This window comes from Hylaeus anthracinus, unplaced genomic scaffold (genome assembly GCF_026225885.1).
Source record: "Hylaeus anthracinus isolate JK02 unplaced genomic scaffold, UHH_iyHylAnth1.0_haploid 11997, whole genome shotgun sequence".
Classification (NCBI taxonomy): domain Eukaryota; kingdom Metazoa; phylum Arthropoda; class Insecta; order Hymenoptera; family Colletidae; genus Hylaeus; species Hylaeus anthracinus.
In genome coordinates, this window is record NW_026534344.1 from 8,381,558 (window position 1) to 8,400,721 (window position 19,164).

A 19,164-nucleotide genomic window follows, 5' to 3' on the forward strand; every position below is an offset into this window, starting at 1 on the left:
AATAAGTGACAGTTCTCATTTCTTGTCGTTAAAACCAAGGAAATTGCATAAACTGTTCCCACATAAATCATAGTAAGCTACACCAAGCAAAACACGAAACTAATCTACATATAAATTATAGTTGTATGTAACTATATTAATATGTTCCTTGGGTGTACTAATTTCGCTGCACTACAGGATTTATCCCATCTATAGATGAAACAAAAAGTTAAATAAAATCGTTTTAATCGAATAGTGATAAAAGGAAAGGAAACGTGCTCGGAGCGAGCGACAAAAATCATGAACGAGGAAATAATTGGCAGCCTCCCGTCTCAACGTATCTCGTTTATTCAACACTTACTTTTTATTATACATCCTTACGCGTAAGATCTACATAAAAACTTATTAAAACGAGCTTAATCATATGTTCATAACTGGTTCTGAGCTGGGGCAGCTTCGCGCGGCGTATCGGTGCACGGTGTTCCCGCTCTGAAACAGAACAAAAGAAAACACGCGTCAATATTTAATGTCCTCCAATAAGAAGAAGAATTTGTGTCCGACATCAGCGGCGATATCTTCGAACAAGAATATCGACAGTCGTTGAAAGCTCGTTTCCTCGAGCGTCGTTAGCATGCTCGTTAAGGAAGATGTAATTTAATGAATTTTAAAGTAATAATAATAAAACGATAATTTTATTGCATTATAGAAAATGAGAAATTGGAATATGTGAATATTAATTTGTATCTACGTATAGCAGTGATGTTGTATTATTACTGTATTACTGATTTATTAGTATATAAATAAAGTAATATATTAATTTAAAATACAATGGTCCTAGAAGATTCAGTCAGAGATTCAGAAGATTCAGAAGATTCAGAATGTTCAGTCTGCACGAATACATGCAATATATAATTTATACGTACAAGTATTTTATATGCGTAGTACAAAATCTGATTTAATATGATGAAATATAATATACGAATGTTTATGATTGAGAAAATTCTTAGTCTAAAATAGATTAATATGTAATAATGATTTATTTATATATAGGTAGTTTAAAAAGAGTATGTATGTATACTATGATTAATTTAACTCCAATATTAAGTGCACGCGAGCTATCTAGACTAGGATCCTTAAGGATCGAAGGCGCAATCGTGTGCTCCTTGGGTGTCCTGGCCGGCCATGTCAAACACTGAATAAATAGTGGATCGAGGGATGCCTCCACGGCTTTTGGTCGCATGAACCGTCCTTGAGAGACACGAGAACTATGCCAAGGGAACCATCTAGTAGGTTAGGTTATATCCTGGGAGGACTGGACCGCACTAAGCTCAGGCTTATAGTCGATATAGTCACGGTGCACTGGCTCACCGGAAGTTATTTAACAAAGATTGGGACTACAGATCAACCCCACCTGTCCTACATGTGAGGAGGAAGATGAAATCCCTCTGCATGTGATTACACGGTGCAAGGAACTAGAGGACATCAGATTGGAGATCCTCGGGGCCCAACACCTGGAATCTATTAATTTAGTTGAGTTAGGGGTTGGCAGATTCCTATGCTTTGCGAATTAGGCCCGAGTACAATGGTCCATTGAGACCAGGCTACCTAATCTTACACACACAACTCCAATATTTCTTTTTAGCTTATCAATCTTTCAGCCATCATCCATCAACCATTATCAATCAACATAAAGAATATTAAAATTAAAGCTAAAACTATATAAATCGGACAAAAATTTATGTAACTTAAATACGTTTTGAAAAAAGGCAACTTTTTATTACATTAAAAAAAATAGTAATGGAATTCTACTCTAGGCACCATCAAGAAGTTTTCTTTAACGTGATGATACGTCAAAAACTTGTTGAAAGGCAAAGTTTGAGAAACCCTGTACCAGAACATCCCAAGGTCCAAACAAGACGGAACATTCCGCATTACCGAAAAACAATCGTGCAGGAAACGAGACGACGAACAATAAAGCAGCCCCGAGTCGCGTCGAAAGAGGCGGGAAGAGAAGGAGGATGGAAAGAGGGTTCCACTTTTGTGGAGCGAACAAACGAGAGGCAATCGCTCGATCGGTGATCAGCCTTCAGTGCCACCGTCGAAGTGGCAATATTAATTTATTCCTCGCAATGCCTACCGGATCCTTCGGGACCCGAGCAGAAGGAGAATAAAAAAAAGAAGGAGGCAAGAAGAGAAGAAAAGACACGCCAGTCTTCGCGATTCCGCGGATCGACGATCATCGATTGTCTCGGGGCGTCAGGGTAGAACGATCTCAGACCCATTATTAACTCGTCCCTCCCACGAGACGCTCATTCCTCGTACGCGTCCCGTTTCCTGCACGCGCAGCACGTGTATCGCGTAATTAATAATTGCGAGTAATTACCCCTATCCCGTTCCCGGGGGCACGTCGTGATTTTGGGGGGTGGTTTCGTATCGTGGTTCGACTTCTCTCGAAGGGAGTTCCCTCGTGTTGCCCATACGTCACCGTTCCTTTTAATTCGTGTTAGGGTGAACCAAAACTTTTTCTGATTTTATCTCCATCATTGTATGGAATGTTCTTTTTCAGCCAATGTTTAAATTAAATAGAAGTTTTTAATTGCTGATGGTATACTATGAAATAGGCCAAGCCTCTGGTTCCGTATATGTTTGGGAAAGACGTGACTATGCAAAGCAATGTAAATGTTTTAAGTAAAATCTTTGATTAAAAAATTAGTGTATATGAGTAATGACCATGAATTTCTTTTAGATGAGTATTGGAAGATCTTCATCGTCAAAGTTTTTGTTGTTTCATATGAACGACACTCGATGTATTTGACTAAATATCTGCAGAAATTTCTTTACTACATATATTCAACAGACCGATCTTCCATTTGTGACTGTTTCCTCGTCATAAAAGTTTTCGATACAAATTTATTTAATACTCAATAATAAAGGTGCGGATGATGCGGATTTGTGTCTTTCGTCAAAAATCTGATAAATTTGATGTCCCTACTCTTTCATATCGTGAACTGAACACAACACTACTATTTTAAACAGAGACAATATTTTGTTTGTATTTCTCAAGATACACATTTCAAGAATATTGTGTCAAATTTCGGAAAGAAAATCTCTAGAATTACTACAATTACAGCCTTGTACGTGTATCATCTATCGTCTATCGTCTATCTCCAATCAGCTGTATAAGCATTCGTACCCTTTTCGTTTATTGAAGAAATTTGTTTAAATTAGATGATAGGCTTGGTGTTTCCAAATCTATTTTTTATTTTCAATATATACACGTATAAAATTTATCCATGTACATACTCATAATAAGATATTTATTTAAAAACATCTAACAAATCGTTTACTTGAGAAAAATGTCTTCTTCAAGAGGCATAGAGACTGGGAATACTTATGGAATTGAATCTACAGTCAGTATAAGAAGTATTCGTACAGCAGCCAATTTAAAATAAAATTAATAAGAAGAAAAATACATAAGAGGTTAACATTATAAATAATAAACTTTAATTTACGCAAATTGTACTCTAAAAATATGTAGGAATGCTGGTAAGTTATTTCTTTCCCTAAAATTTATTAACAAAATAAATATATGAAGTTTTATTTTAAATTGGTTCCTGTACGAATACTTATTACACTGACTGTATATCGTTATTTTTGTTTATGTTCAGTAAAATTCAATACAAAGAGAACAACTATCATATAATTTTTTTATACACAATTTCTGAATATACGTCGTTTGTTGAGACCATTACAGTGTTGTACCCCTTAACCTTTTCTATCCTAGTAGGACATATATGTTCCAGTGAATGGTTCTAATCGTCTTTGGCAAAATTACAAATGCGACTTACAGGAACATATGTGGAAAAAATGAAAATTATTCCAACGAACCCTAGTTTAATAGAATTAATTTCTAAAAGAGAAACAGATAGAATACAAACAGAAAAAGGTGGGGTTGAAAGAGTTAATACACAATATGAAAGAGCAATTTAAGAATCATAAAGTGATTTAAATAGCATCAAATTTAAATACTTTTATTTGAATCGGAAAAACTTTTGCTTTACCTAAATAACGATTTGAAACCAAACCAATTATTCTGGAAGTTATCATCAGAAAAAGTGGTTGGAAAAATAGTTAGGTTCCTTCTGAAAAAAATTAGACTATCAGACGGTTGAGAGCACAAAAGTTCGTGGAAAAACTAACTTCCAAAATGCTCCTACTAAATATGAAATTATCCAGTTTCGATGATCTCGAACGGGTCGATTCGACGGTAACCAGAAAAGAAGGTGGCAAGAGTGCTCGATATTCTCTAGAGATTATCGCACTCATAGTAGTAATACTATATTACTCTCAGCAATTCTATTTCCAATCTTTGCAACAACGAAGAGAGACACAGGGCTCGTTTCATAACGAGAACGGAGGATAAAGAACGAACCGAAATCAATCGGACGCAGAAGAGGCCTGCGAGAGCCGTCGGAATAAAGGAACCTCAGAAGAAGATGACGACCACGAGCGAGGAAACGCGCGCATCATCTCCAAAGGCCCGTGACAAATGAATTTTTATTAAGCCCCGTTCCTTCGCAGCTTATCAGCCGATCCGATTGGCACAATAGCGCCGAACGAACGAGACTGGCAATACCGATCGAGGAGACGCCGTGCTCCGGTCTCTCGACCCCCGCGCCCACTCTAATTATTTTTACGAGGGTGAGAAGCCGGCTGCCGTTGACAGCCCCGTGGCCTGCGCCGTAACCGGAGAACTAGCTGACGGAGACACGACGAGGACGTAGCCAGGTTAAAGTCAGCGAACCGTTTCATCAGCAGAGACACGAATACGGTGAACAGGTACTGGAAACGGGAACCACCCCTTTCCTACCCCTTTTTACGCTTCGTTCCTTCGAAGGCGGGAGGACGGGAGGTGGAAAAGGCGGACGGGAGTTACCGCGGAGACAAAGATCCGTGTCATTGGCAGTGTCTCGACTGGTTGGGGAACTGACAGCCGGGACATGCGGCTGGAACACCTGTCCAGGGAATGGAAAACGTGCCCGGTCGCTTAGCGGATTCGTTTCCGGGAATATCCGGGATGATTTCGGCTGGTCCGGTTGCGTAGCTTCCTGGTATTTTATCGGTGGAGGTTATTCGAAGCGATACTGTTGAAGAAATAATTTCAGAAGTTGGTGCTGCTTCAATTAGCATAGGTGGCAACTCGGACAAAGGAAGGCTCAGAAGTGATACTCGCCGATTGCAATGGTAGAGTGATAGATCTATATCTAGAATAAGCGTAATTGTAATATTAGAAAAGTTAGTTTAAATATATAGTAAAAGCCCCTGCTAGCCACTATGCCGCTGACCTATACCACTTGAAGTTGTTACCAACAAAAATGCACCCCGCTATGGGCTTTTACTGCATATTTAAACTAACTTTTCTCAAAAATCTGCAGCTAATATTACAGTTACGCTTATTCTAGATATAGATCTATCACTTTACCAAATTTCATTGCAATCGGTGAGTATCACTTCTGAGCCTTCCCTTGTGAGAGAAAAGAATGTTTGCGAGTGTGAAAGTATCTGCTTCAGATCTTGTATGAATGTCAGAGCGAACGGACGTATATTTTGTTGAGCGTAAAAGAGAGAACTGTAAAAACGTGGTTTGAGAACCGATTCTGTATCCGAGAATATTGTGTATACTATTTTTCAACAAACGTTAAATAACTGCGCACGTTTTATTTCGTTCCTGAATATACCTTGATACAATAAGGATTTGGAATAGATGAAGGCTACGCTTTTTATCTTGGCGTTTATGTGATCGAGTGGGACCTCCGTGTTCAAACAGATTTATAGTACCGTATTTTACGGACTGTAAGACGCACTTTTTCCTTCGAAAAATTACCTCCAAAGTGTAGGTGCATTTTATAATCGAAATTAATATAAAAATGTCCAATGTTTGATTTAATGATGAGCGACGAATTGAACAAATAGATGATGGATGAAACCGAACATGAATTCATGCCGCAGGGAACTTTAAAACAACCTAAAGTCAAATCTCCCTTTCACCTCCAACTAAAAGTCATTGATTCACTTTAAACAAATCAAGCAATAACTTTTTTTAATTTATGACGTTGAATTGTCCAATACAAAACCAAGGGAGAACAAATTCTTTTACATTAAATCGAGAATTTTAATGATAACTTCTACATTAAAAATTTCGTTACATTAAATTATAAACTGTAAGAATACTTTTCAGATATAAAATTTTGTCATAGAAAATTCAAGATTTTAACCGCAATTGTTACATTAAGAATATAATTGTAGAAAGTTGAAATGCATAATGATAAGTTCTCCACAAATATAGTTTTAAATTAAGTTAGACATTTGTATCATACATGTTCCATTAAAGAAATTCTATATTTATTTGAAAATTTTTGTGATAAATGTTGAATTAATTCGTTTTCTCTCAATACTTATTTGTTTTAGACAGTATCACTCAACTTGATAGAGTAAAAAGAAAGTAAATATAAAGATAACATTTACAGATACTGAAGATTTTTTAAAATCCAAGAGTTAAGCCGTTAAATATAAATTAATGATTGTGTTTCAGATTACAAAATTATGATTTTTGTTTCTTACACTTAAAGACTTCCTATTAATTTATATATATAATTTAAATACGCCGTCGTTAGAGGCGAAATCCTTCCGACGCATGATTATTAAAGACGTTGGAATCCAACCGAAGGATGCGTTACTTCGATCCTGGCAGGATGATTCGGACAAGGACGAGAAGAGGAGGAACGAAGGATGACTCGGCGAGAACGGGCGCTCAGAGATCGAGCTGGTTGGCTCTCTGGTTCAATTTCTGGCGTCAATTAAAAAGTGACGCGGACCGAGGAAAATCAGTAATTAACGAACCAGCCACCTTCGGGTCTCCGCCCTTCCTTGCCTTCTTCCACGATTTTGCAACCACCGTTTATGCCACTCGTCTCTAATCGCTCGTCGATAAATTCCCGGCTGCCTCGCTTCTCGGGCTCCCTCGTTTCGTATCAGAACTATTTAGAATTTTCCATCAAATAATTTCAAATAAAGAATACATAGCAACGATGAACGAATCAAGACGTTTCGGAAGTAAACGAAACGAATTGAAATTCGTTAGAACGAAGTCCTCCTTCCTACTAATGTGAGATCTAACCTTTTTTCTATTTAGTTTAATTCCTTTTGTATGGCTCTGCAAAAGTATTACAAGATCAGCGCCGGAATTCAAAGCTAAAGCCACCTTCGCGATTTTGGTATGCTTGTTTTATATGCTAAAAAAAAAGATGAAGCAAAATATAGTATACCTATGCTATAGAATTTGACGTGTCATTAATAAATTAAAAATATCACTGATGTCTATGAATACGTTTCCATAACATTGTATTTTATATTTTGTGATATATTATTTAGTATTATCGGATGTGTTCTTGATAATCTAATCAATTCAATAATTAGGAATACAATTTTCCGTTATAAGTAGTACAGATAATAAAGAAACTGATGACCAAAAATTTTTAAACTACATAGTTAATATTTCCGTTAGTTTTTATCCAATCTTTTTTATATTCTTGTGTATTGTTTCCATTTTGTAGTTTCTTGCCCATTCAAATTTCCTATTAATGGACAAAAGATCCGCAGTCTAGTTATAACAAATTATAAATTCATATTCAACGATTTAGTTTAAGTTCTACTATTACTATAAAGAAATATTCCACTAATTTATCAAATAATTCAGCACGAGGGGTCCACCAAAAGTTTTTCTTTCTATTCTACTGCTCTCGTCACCAAAGCAATATTCCTATCATTTATCAAATAATATAATTCTCCATCAAGAGGTCTGTCAAAAGATCTCTTGTTTCGAGGACGTGCACTGGAAAAAACGATTTGAGATTCTGTTTCAGTAGATTACAAATTAATAGAAGTACGTGCTGGACTGCCTATGTATCGTACCAGTCTCACATCGCAGGACTCTATACAAGTAGACCCTTTAACGGGAAAGGGACCCTTTGTCCTGAAAAAAACTGGAGAAACAGGACGAATGCGTTATAACAAATTAAAATTCCGTCTCTTTCTGTTCTACTACTTTTATCGGCAAAAAATATTCCCTTTAATTAGTAAATAAATAGCCAAAAGGTAGATTAAAATTGTTGTCTTCCAGTTTGACTATTCTTATCATCAAAGAAATGTTCCTCTCATTTATCATATAACTTAATTCTGTACTAGGTGGTCTGCCAAAAGTCTGTTCTAGAAAATTGCAAATTAAAAAGATGTACGTACATATCCCATAGAACCCACGTCGCGAGACTCTACACCGTGCAACACAGAAACGCAATTACAGACTCGAATCGAGTTAAACACGTCTCCGCGTGGATCGCGGCAAAGAAACCCGTACCGAACGTCCTCTTTCCGCCAGGAACAGGATAACACCCAGCCGGGAATTAAAGAATCAAGGTGTAACCTCGTACCCGGTATCGAGGCGTTAATGACGCCTCATTCTGTGTCAGGGAAACGGTCAGCCAGGATTTGGCATCGCCTTCGATAAAAGGGGAGAAGCATCCGTTGCGGGGCACCAGGAGGCGAGAGTCCAGCACTCGAGTTCGTTACACGCCGTGACTCGGCAGAGCCGGGTTTCTCGAAGGTGCCAAGCCTCCCCGCCGGCTCCGACACCTTTTTTACGGCTCGCGTCGGGTCGTCATTAGCAACTGGCCCCGTAATTGCCAAATTCATGGGCCCACGGGTCTGCGGTCGCGCTTAATCGGCCGATTACATAGTACCCAAACGCGAACGGCGTATCTCGGGATCGCGATCGATTCTCTCGATAAACGCTACGCCATTGTCCCGATCGGGGACCGATCAACGATGACGCTGACGTCTTCGACGCCTGTTTGCCTGGATCGCAACGGAATAATTAATTGGCTGTCGCTCGCGGCCATTTCGACGCTTTTCGTCTGTTTAGAGTAGGCTAATAGATTAATGCTAGACTCGGGTGACAGTTTAATGCGGTTTGTAGTAGGTTGGAGAGACCAATGCAGGGGAGTGAAGAATTATCCTGCATGGATAGAGTTTTAAGACGTTCGCGCGGGATAGTGTCTATCTATTTTTGGTTTGTTTCATTTCTTTGTAGGGGGCAGTTTGTGACGGTTTTCACCTGTTTAGAGTAGGTTAATAGATTAATGCAAGACTCGGGTGACAGTTTGGTGCGGTTTGAAGGAGGCTAGAAAATCGAATGGAGGTGAGGGGAGAATTATACTGCAAGGATAGAGTTTTAAGGGGGTCCACCTGTGTAACGTTTAATTTTCAGGGCAATTTTCAAAAATTTTTTGTTGGAAAAGTACTAGTGCAATTATGATAATTTTTGTTTAAGTAGTAGATCAACGCTTTAACGTTAAACGTGAATGTTTTTAAATAAAGGTTTTTTACGTCTTGAAACTTTAAACGCGTTTTTCTCGAAACCACGTTTTTGGATCTGGCGAGCAGAATTGGGCAAAATCCATTACAAGAATCGGGATGAAATTTTTTTTCTACAATTTTCAAACTGGTACTGGCGGCGAGTTTCATGTTAAACAAATTTTTTTCCAACGACAATTAGCCATTAGATAGGAGAGGAAAAGATTCCTTAAAATATCATTTTTTAGTTTATACGCCACCCTATTAACAATTTTCAAAATTTTGTGAATATATTATCGCTAGTACATTCAAAATGTAATTATAAAGAAGGTGATATTTTACTTTTTTGTTTCAAATGATCAAGTACTTTTCTACTTTTAAGTAGTCTCGTTAAAACGCCGTCTAGGAATATAAAATCAAAAATTAATGTTAAAACGTCGATCTAACAAATAAAAAAAAAAAATTATCATAATTGGACTAGTACGTTTCCTACAAAAAATTCTTGAAAATTGCCTTGAAAATTAAACGTTACACAGGTGGACCCCCTTAAGATGTTCCCGTAGGATAGTGTTTGTCTACTTTGGATTCGTTTCACTTCTTTGTAAGGGGCAATTTGAGAACACTTCTATTTTCTTCTGTAACATACACACGATTACTATCAGCCTTTTTTCACTCGGATCTCCCCTCGTAGGGGTAAATCTAACAAATTTTGTTAGCAGTAACGGATTTTTGTTTGCAGTGGTGTCAACGCTTCAAGAAAGCTATAACAATTTGTAATCAAGGCTAATAATACCAAAAGACACGTTTTCAAAGTTAGACTATTTTATGTAATGCGATTCCTGTTCGCGCATTCTACAACGAGATGGCGCAGAGTGCAAAAGATTCTTAAAAATAAGAAAAATTGACTACGTGTACTTAGTGTTTTTGCATGAACAATGATAACTAGACTGCGGATGTTTATGCATTTATAGCAAATAAAGATATGGGGAAATCTGTAAAAATGTGCACAAATGCAAAAATATGTAAAATGTCAACAATAATATATATGTTATACCATTTCAAGATAGACACATATTTTCATGTAAATTTTAATTCACTTATTGTATCTGTGAAGATATGTGTTTGTTGACTAGTAGAAAGAGCACAGAACATGTGTAATGTTTTCTTTTTCTCTGACGTGTGTATTCTCCGAAACAATACTATTAGTTGTATTTCTACTCTGTTTTTTCTACGGGTTTCCCCTCGTCTTCCTCGAGAACAAAGTCAACCCGAATAGCATACATCCCTCGAAATAAGCAACTCGCCGCTTCCAACCAAGTTGCTTATTTCGAAACAATACCATACTCTAGCAGCCAACGTGTTAATGCATCACAAGTCACTAATAGAATAATCATAATTTAGCTCACATGTACTCAACGTCTCAATGGGAGAAGTAGCAACGCTTTTGTACCTTCAAAGGAGGACGTAAAGGCATAACAATGTGCTTAAAATATATCGATCAGCTAATAATTGCTAACATTTTTCCAATCGATGCACCTTCACGCTACTCTTGCAGACTCCTTCAGATCTGATAAACGGCTGTCCCTTCCTCCAGTCGAGGAACGGAAGACTCCACTCCACGAAGAACGGAACAGGTACCAAGATCGAATTGGCATCGTCACGGGACAGCCCCAAGGACATTTTAAATAGCCTTTAATGCCCTCTCGGCGAGGGAGGCCCGTCGCAATTAATCGCGATCCAGAAACGACGCGGATGAAAAAGGAATCAACAGGGGATATGGTGCGTCAAAAAGGCGTGCGTGAAGAAATCGACTCGGCGTACGAGCGCGCGCGAAATCGCGGACAAACTGGCTCGAATCCGCCGGTTTTTGCACTCACGGAGAAGAAACACTGCCTGCGGCTAATTACCCGGGATAACCCATTACTCCTGTACACTCCAGACATTACAGGGTAAAGAAACAAGACACGGGGATAGACGTGTCATCTTTGACGAGTTAATCTCGTCGAGGAGCCCGTCTTTTCGTTCGTCAGCACAGGAACTCGCTGTTTTCATGAATCAGCAGAAATCCACGACCGAGGAAAATCGACGTCGCGACTCATACGTCTTTTTATAGTCGCAACGAGAAATCGATTACGAATGCGAATCGATGAAGCATTTCGCGGCACGTCCGCGCTACTTGAAAATCCTGATTGAATCTATCGGCTCAATCGATCAGCTGACCTTTCGCACTCGAATGGACCTCTCTGAGGGGCAATTGTAAATCTAGCGTACTTTGTTAGTGATTATACTTGATTCACAAAATGCATATTTCCATGAAGCTTTCCATTTGAATGGCACGAAACGGCAAATACTGAGAACACTGGTTGAGAAATGGTTGAGCAAATACTGAACATTATGATTGAGGATACTGATATTAACGAAAAAGCATTAATTAATTAAAGTGAAATGGCTTACAAGAAAGACAGGAGTATAAGCATGTGTCGAGATAAAATTATATTACATGACCACCAGCTGGGCGTATTATTTCTTATTTCTATTCTATATTCCAATTATTTCTTTAGTCTCTAAGCAAATGTCAACAAAAGGTTTCGTAAAGTCTACGGTGATTAACGTTATTTATGAGTCTTATCTACTTTCGATTTATACATACTGATTGCAAGATATGTACAAAAAAATATGAGCCGGTCTTACGTAGGAAAAGAATGTGTGAACTGTCACCGTTACAAACGGCAACGGTAACACTTAGATTCATTCTGAAGAAAACTGACAAAAATGACAGCCCAAATAGCAGCACCCTACCATACAGTGAAATTGACTTGTAAAATCTTCTAAAATCTTACAAAATACAAAATTGTTCAAATAAGTTTGTCAAATTTGTTGAATAAAAAGTTCTGGTATCAGAAAGGAACGTGACAATGACAATGACAATGATTAGTTCAAAAGATGACTACAGAAACAAATAACAGCATGGAACTTTGTGTAGGAATTGATTTTTAATGTGATCATTTAAAACTGAAATTATTCGAGTTAAAAAGTCTCATTTGTATTAAATGTCAAGATCGAATGCAGAAAACAATTATTTTGATAGAAAAGTGATAACGGTATGGTACATTTTGAAGAATGAAAAACCAGGTGAATAATAACATAGAATTTTGCGAAAAATTAAGCTATAAAATATTCATTCGGTACCACGGAATTCTCTATGTTGAATCGTGCAGTTTATGGGAAAAGTTGTAATGATCCGGAGTATTTTGAAGTAGACCGAAGAGACGAATGGAGGGAGTATATCACCTCGTTCGTAATAACTTGAGTGTAGTTAATGCATTTACGAGCAAAGTTGTGGTAATTTGGTGCACACTGAGGAAGAGTGAAGGATAGAGTACGCGTTAATTTCAAATTCAGTCCAGATATCAAGCTCTATAAGATATCTCAACTGAAGGAGGCCCCTTAAATATCTTCTTTGCTTCTTCCGATATGGAAATTGTTTATGATTTCAATGTTTTTGGAGAATTAATAACATGGAAGCCAAATTTCCTTTTTAACATCATTTTGTTCCAGTTTTTTTTTTCATAATCCATTGCCTTTGTTTACTAGGAGAACATATATTCTTTGTGTTCAGTTCGCGGCAGCTGGAAATTTGTTAGAAAAACTTACAGGTCCTCAATCATAGATCGAACGACAGTGGTTGAAAACCGTCTTACTAGAATACAGGATAGGCAAAACTAATTTATTATTAACGCAAAACTAATCTCATAGCTCAGCGACCAATGTAATCAAACGCTAACACAATCCTGTACCTCAGCGAATAGTGTAATCAAACGCAAAGCCTGTTTCCTAGCTAAGCGACTCATGTAATCAAACTTAAAGCGTATCCATAGCTCAGCTACTGGCGCACACATACTTAGCTACACATATTCTCTTTATCCCAGTTATCCCCATTTTGCCTTTATTCATTCCCAACTTCCAGTTTACCTTCATTCCTATCGTCTTCAATCATTTACTCGCTACCGTTTGATTACATTTAAGAGAGAAGAACGAAACCAAAATGGTTTTCAACCGTAAAAAAGCGAAAGAAGAATTGGAGTATGCCGATACGAAATCTCGAGGACACAATTTTAGCGGCGTTCTCGAGTTCTGGACGAGACCGGTCGCTGGCAAAGGGATGAAACGGGAGGAGCAATCACGGGCGATTTCATAGCTGTCGTCTACGGTCGAAGCTTCGCAGGCCTGTTTCAAGGTTCCTCCGCCATCGAACCGGGATCCCTGGAATGACGAGGCGCATTCCCGTCCCACCCCTCGAGCTTTCCCTTTCGAAAAAATTCGGGACACCTTCCCCAGAGAACACCAGTCCCTTCGACGTTCCGCCAACTGACGTTTCAATTTTTAACTCTTTGCGGTCGTATTCTCCATAGGCATGGTAGTAGTACTGATTGGAATTATTTTTAGGTGGTGTCCGTTCAGTCAATTATTGCTTAAAAAACTTATACGAGGATCATTCAAATAAAAACTGGAATTGTTTTAAGCAACTTTATCGGATAGGAAGTTTTTTAAGCTCCTTAGGAGAAAAGCAGGTGGCTCCAGTAACTAATTTTATGTACAAGTATAGTAGAATTGTTGCTGCGTGTTGTGTTATTTTTAAATCTTTCCCTTCTTAATGCATCCTTCAGTGTACCACTCATAATGTAGTTACATGGAATCAGGTCTGGATTATAAGGTGGTTATTCGAGAGGTATTCAGTGTATTTTAGCGAATTTATCGCGAGTTAACCCTTTCGGTACTACTGCCGCCCACTGGCGGCATTCACGAAACGAGCTTGTGCGTTTCCCCTAGTTTCGAAAACTATCACACCAAGTTACACTATTAGTTTTGTCATTTATTATACTACACTATTATATTGTTATTTATTTTAATTTTTTGATATTAGAACATGTTGTTTATATCAATGCCAGTTTCTTTAATTAATGTACTGTGAAGAAATAGATATGATTTAAAAACGTTTAGCGCCAAGCCTCTTTTGTCTATTTCTCTGTCTCATCCGCGAAATAAGATCCCGTCGAAATCGGTTTTCGGCAGAGAATTCATTTAGTTTACGACAAAACAGCATAAACATTTTAGAAATGCTTTTTAAATACGTTGAAAGCCGCGTCAGTCATTGATGACTGTCGTGGCCTGAATAAAAAGTTGAATGCACGCAAAAAGTTTCTTGTATTCTTTGCTGATCTTTAATTACTTCTTATTTCAAGTAAGTATTTCTTAAATATTAAAACATTGATTTCTATTTATTCCTCGGAAAATCACGTTTTCTTCTTCTACCGACACAAACTACTAAAAAAGCAAACTAAAAATGTTTATTTTATAATTTGCTTAATGCTAAAGTAAAGCAAGGTCGACTATTTAACCTAACTTCAAAGGTATTCAGGCACAGACACGAGAAATTAAACATGGCACAGACAAGTTAAACCAAGGTAGCAGATAAAACTAGGACAGAAGAGTTATAAAAAATGTTGGTCGATGAAAAAGCTGGTGGAGCGCTTGTTAGTAAGTATGTTGGAAGATCACGAATTGCGGGGGAAAGGGAGTTGTAATAATGGGAGGATAAGTAGGAAAATGAAGTCTGGATATTAGAAGTACGACGAAGTGGAGTAGAAATAGATCACTGTGAACGCGTGAGGTGAGAATTAGCAGAATGATATGAAAGATTGGCACGGTTGAGATTGGCAAGGTAACATGGAGAACCAGTGTTAAGGGTCTTGTAAATGAGACAGCAAATGTGGATGATCCATCTCTGCTTCGCATTGAGACAGCCAGTTTTCGAAGTGGGAAGAAATGTGATCTGATTTGCGACTATCGTGCATATGAATTGTAAACAAAAATTGTTGACTCGTTGTTAGCCACGCGATAAGAACCAATGCAGTGGCACAATAATCAAAGAGGGAGAATTGAATTTATAGTAGATACCTATTCTAACGTTTAGAATCTAAACTTATGTTACTTTGTACGATTTCCTTATTTAGTATCAGGTCATGTCACAAGTTCATGCGACTTATTACTCTGTTATTCAAATTAATATGTCACATGACCTTTAAGTGTTATAGAAAAATGTAATCACTCTTAAAGTCATTATACTTTCGTGATACAATTTCTGTAATTTTTTACTAGATATATGCACAATCTGCGATACGAACTTTTAAGGGATGACGGGATAAGGGATGATATTAAGTTCGTAAAGAGCTATTTTTTCAATACAATTTCTATTACAAGAGCGTGTACTACTGAAAACTGTTTGAGTCAAACTTTCACTTTTTTCGTCTATTTGTACTTTCTCGATGCCAACTAGTAACTACGTCATATTTTTGTAACCAATGACACATTCCTGTCTATTCGAATAAATAAATAAATTACGAGTGATTGGAACAAAAGGAATCTCCGAAGAATGGATAGTAGATGACGAAATGAATTTATAAGGACATGGTGTTCAAACAAATAATAATAATAAGATTTTAGAGAACTTTTGCAGAATAAATGACTACAAAATTGCTAGACTTGGGAAGTCTGCAATTATAACAGTGATTCTTTAATAATGCAGCAGAGTCCACAACAAATATTGCTTATTTTGCACGACATATTATCAACTGGTAATCGTAACTGGTAATCGTAAGTATAAACGCCTAATTACAAATGTATTATACGTTTGTATAGCCTGTATAACTAGAATGATTTGTATAAAATATATTTACGCGTACCTGTCAACAGAGATTCAGAAACCTCTTGTCTCAATAAATTAAAACCCAGATATTCTCAAACTCTTAGAGTTATATGATTCTTAATATAGTTGCTATCACAATGTACATTGTACGATCAATTTAATTGTATTAATATTATGACGTTTCTGTATGATTACAACGAAACTATCAACCTTTACTGACTACCATAAATTCATTTTCGACCTTCCACATTCTGCCATTACGTGTAATACGTCCCTTTCTATCTATTCTTCTTTTACTTTACACTTGTTTTTAAATACCTGCAGTAATGATTATACAAATGGATCAACGTACAAATTTTAATGTTTCTTCGTTCAGCTCTCACATGAGTAATAACCTACTGTATTATTGGATATTAACGGTTTCATTTTTCTTACAGAAAACATAATTCGGAACTACAGATACCTATAAATCGAGCAATTTCGGGCTTCCCGATCGATCGAACAGCTATCAAAGGCCAACGATCGGCCAGTTTGGCCAAGCGGAACGAACTCGCCGTGTGGATCTGTCTGTCAAACGAAACTAGGGCAAACGCTCGATCGACGACTTTAATCCGACCGCGAGGAACCGGTCGCGGCCTGAGAGAGCCTGCAGATCGGATTCAGAGATGGGCAAAGTAATTATTTAGATAATAATTTCAAATAACGAATACACCCATCACTAATGTATATCAAAATCATGTACATAAAAGACTTACTTGTCGTTTCATTGCCTTCAACAGGCGGAACATCACATAATTTGATATCAGCAAATAATACAAGAAACAATAGGAAAAAGAGAAAAATTTGTCATTGTTACTTCTAATTCACTTAAATATACTCCCTCGTTCATAAATATGTGGCCACTTATTACCTTCAATAAATAATTAATATACACCATAAATTATTACTATACAACCGTTGTTGCTACATTCTATTTTGCGTGTGTATTTAATAACATTTAATAATATTGAATGTTGTGAGTACCACATTCAATTTTACAGTGGAACTATGGGATCGTTTAGTTAGGAGAGTTCAGTAAGTACGTCCAATATATAAAAAATATTTATGGCGAAATATTACAAAATAAATGTGCTAATATTACTTCGGATACAATGAAGACATAATAGTACCCAAGTTTGGTTGAAAAAAATTTAAGAACACAGCAGACACATCAATAAAAAGAAAACTGAACTGTTTTTTATCATTACTAATGTGATATTTAAAAAACTATTAATAAAATATATTCACTAATGGAACATAAACATATCGAAACATAAATGATATAATTGATATTAATAGAACTTTTATTAGATATTTGTTTTTATTAAGGAAATACTCACTAAGAAATCACTAAGTTGATGAAAAGGATAGTTAAAAACTCTTTTTTCCCTGAAATTTCTTATGCTATTCGTTGATTGAGTACTATTGAAAGTTTGATCTAATACAATTGATTAAACCTCATCTTTTATAAATATTAATAAATTGATTCTTGTTTACTGCTTTCAATTCACTTTTTCTTCTTTTATTAAATAAATTATTTAAATCCTTAATGATATGATCTACTTCATGCAAAGAACTATGATTGAAAACAAAGGAGTTGTTTAGCGCTCGTGAATTATGACAATATTCTGTATAATCATTAATCTCTTCAAGCGCCAAAATTAGGCGCTCATAGAACTTTGAAGTACATGTACATTTATGTAATTAAGCATGAGTGATGTTTTCAAACAAAATGAATATAGAGCTATTGTTTTTTGTTATCAGATATTTATCGTTGCATCCATCACTTTATACGATTATTAGTTTATTAGCAACTCAGCTGTTATTGTTACTTTTTCATCTGTCCATACTCTGTAAGAACTGTAAGCATATATACAACAATAAGAATTTAATAATATGCCGATTTAATAAATACACAAATAAATGCAACTATCCTATTAGATTAATAGAAAGCACAAAATAGAATGAATGTATCTAAACAATAAAAATAATGTTCGTATAACGTCGCTATTAATTATAGTTAATTACACAAACCTGTCGGGTGGGTCTGGATCATGCGTAGGGAGGATCGTGACAGGGGCAGATAATAAATAAGCCGTGTGTTATCTAATCACGTGGAAAGAGAAAGGACTCACCGTCAGGCGCGAAACAATCAAGGAGCCTGATCCTTCGGTGCTGAAGAGGTTCGAGTTCGCCGTGCCGAAGGATGCTCACGTTGGCCAGGATTCTTGCACGCGCACGTTGCCCGTCGCGTTCCAATCCCTGAAACACACACCACGACACGTCTGAGCGATCAGTCGAATCCTTTCGGATAGTCAGCGTGACCGTGAGACTGTTATCTGGTGTTGAATTAGTGACATCAATGAAAACTTAAAACATTCATTATTCTTAATTACATTTTAACCCTTTGCACTACGGAATCACCTATAGTACGCGCAAAATAATTTTGTCCGATGTAACTAAACTATTTTTGTCTAGAAATCTGTAGCCTTAAATTAAAGGTTATATTTAATAGATTGAACGCAGCACAGTTGTTCGAATAAGGATAGAGCACTTTCTTTTTTTCCTTCTTCTATTTTTGTTCTATCGACTGGCGGACTGCGTTCAATCTACGAACTTTAAACTTCATTGTAAGGTTTTATATTACAATAACTGTCATTATATCATAGGTCGATGACTTGTCTAAACAAATGCTATCCATACACAGTATGGATAAAAATATACATATAAGATTCCATTTAGAATAATTAATTTGATTGTTAAATCTCCACTTCACTTAAAACAAAATCATTTACTCTATATAATTTGCCCTTTTAAATCAAATAATTCTTGTAAAAACGTTTTTTCGATAGCTTCATTCCCTTATTGAAGTATTTAACCATCCCGATTTAAACACTGTAATGACTTAAAACACTGTAGAACTAACAGTTTTCGACGCATCGCATCGTTTCAATTTCAAAATTCCTCGTCCCCAACGCCAAGCTCGCGTTCAAGACCTTTGTTATAGATCTTCGTCGAGGTGTGAAAATGAC

General features: G+C 36.7%; 1 protein-coding gene across 1 annotated transcript in view; it reads right to left on the minus strand.

The window, feature by feature from the left end:
• Nucleotides 1-308: 308 nt before the first annotated feature.
• LOC128889474 (transcription factor Sox-2-like) overlaps nucleotides 309-19,164 on the minus strand; it is a 225,928-nt gene continuing 207,072 nt past the window's right edge. The window contains exons 3-4 of the mRNA XM_054147140.1: nucleotides 18,268-18,394; nucleotides 309-468 (exon numbers count right to left, since the gene is read on the minus strand). Of these exons, the coding sequence (XP_054003115.1) occupies nucleotides 18,343-18,394 (52 nt within the window). The 3' untranslated portion in view covers nucleotides 309-468; nucleotides 18,268-18,342. The remainder of the gene's footprint in view (nucleotides 469-18,267; nucleotides 18,395-19,164) is intronic.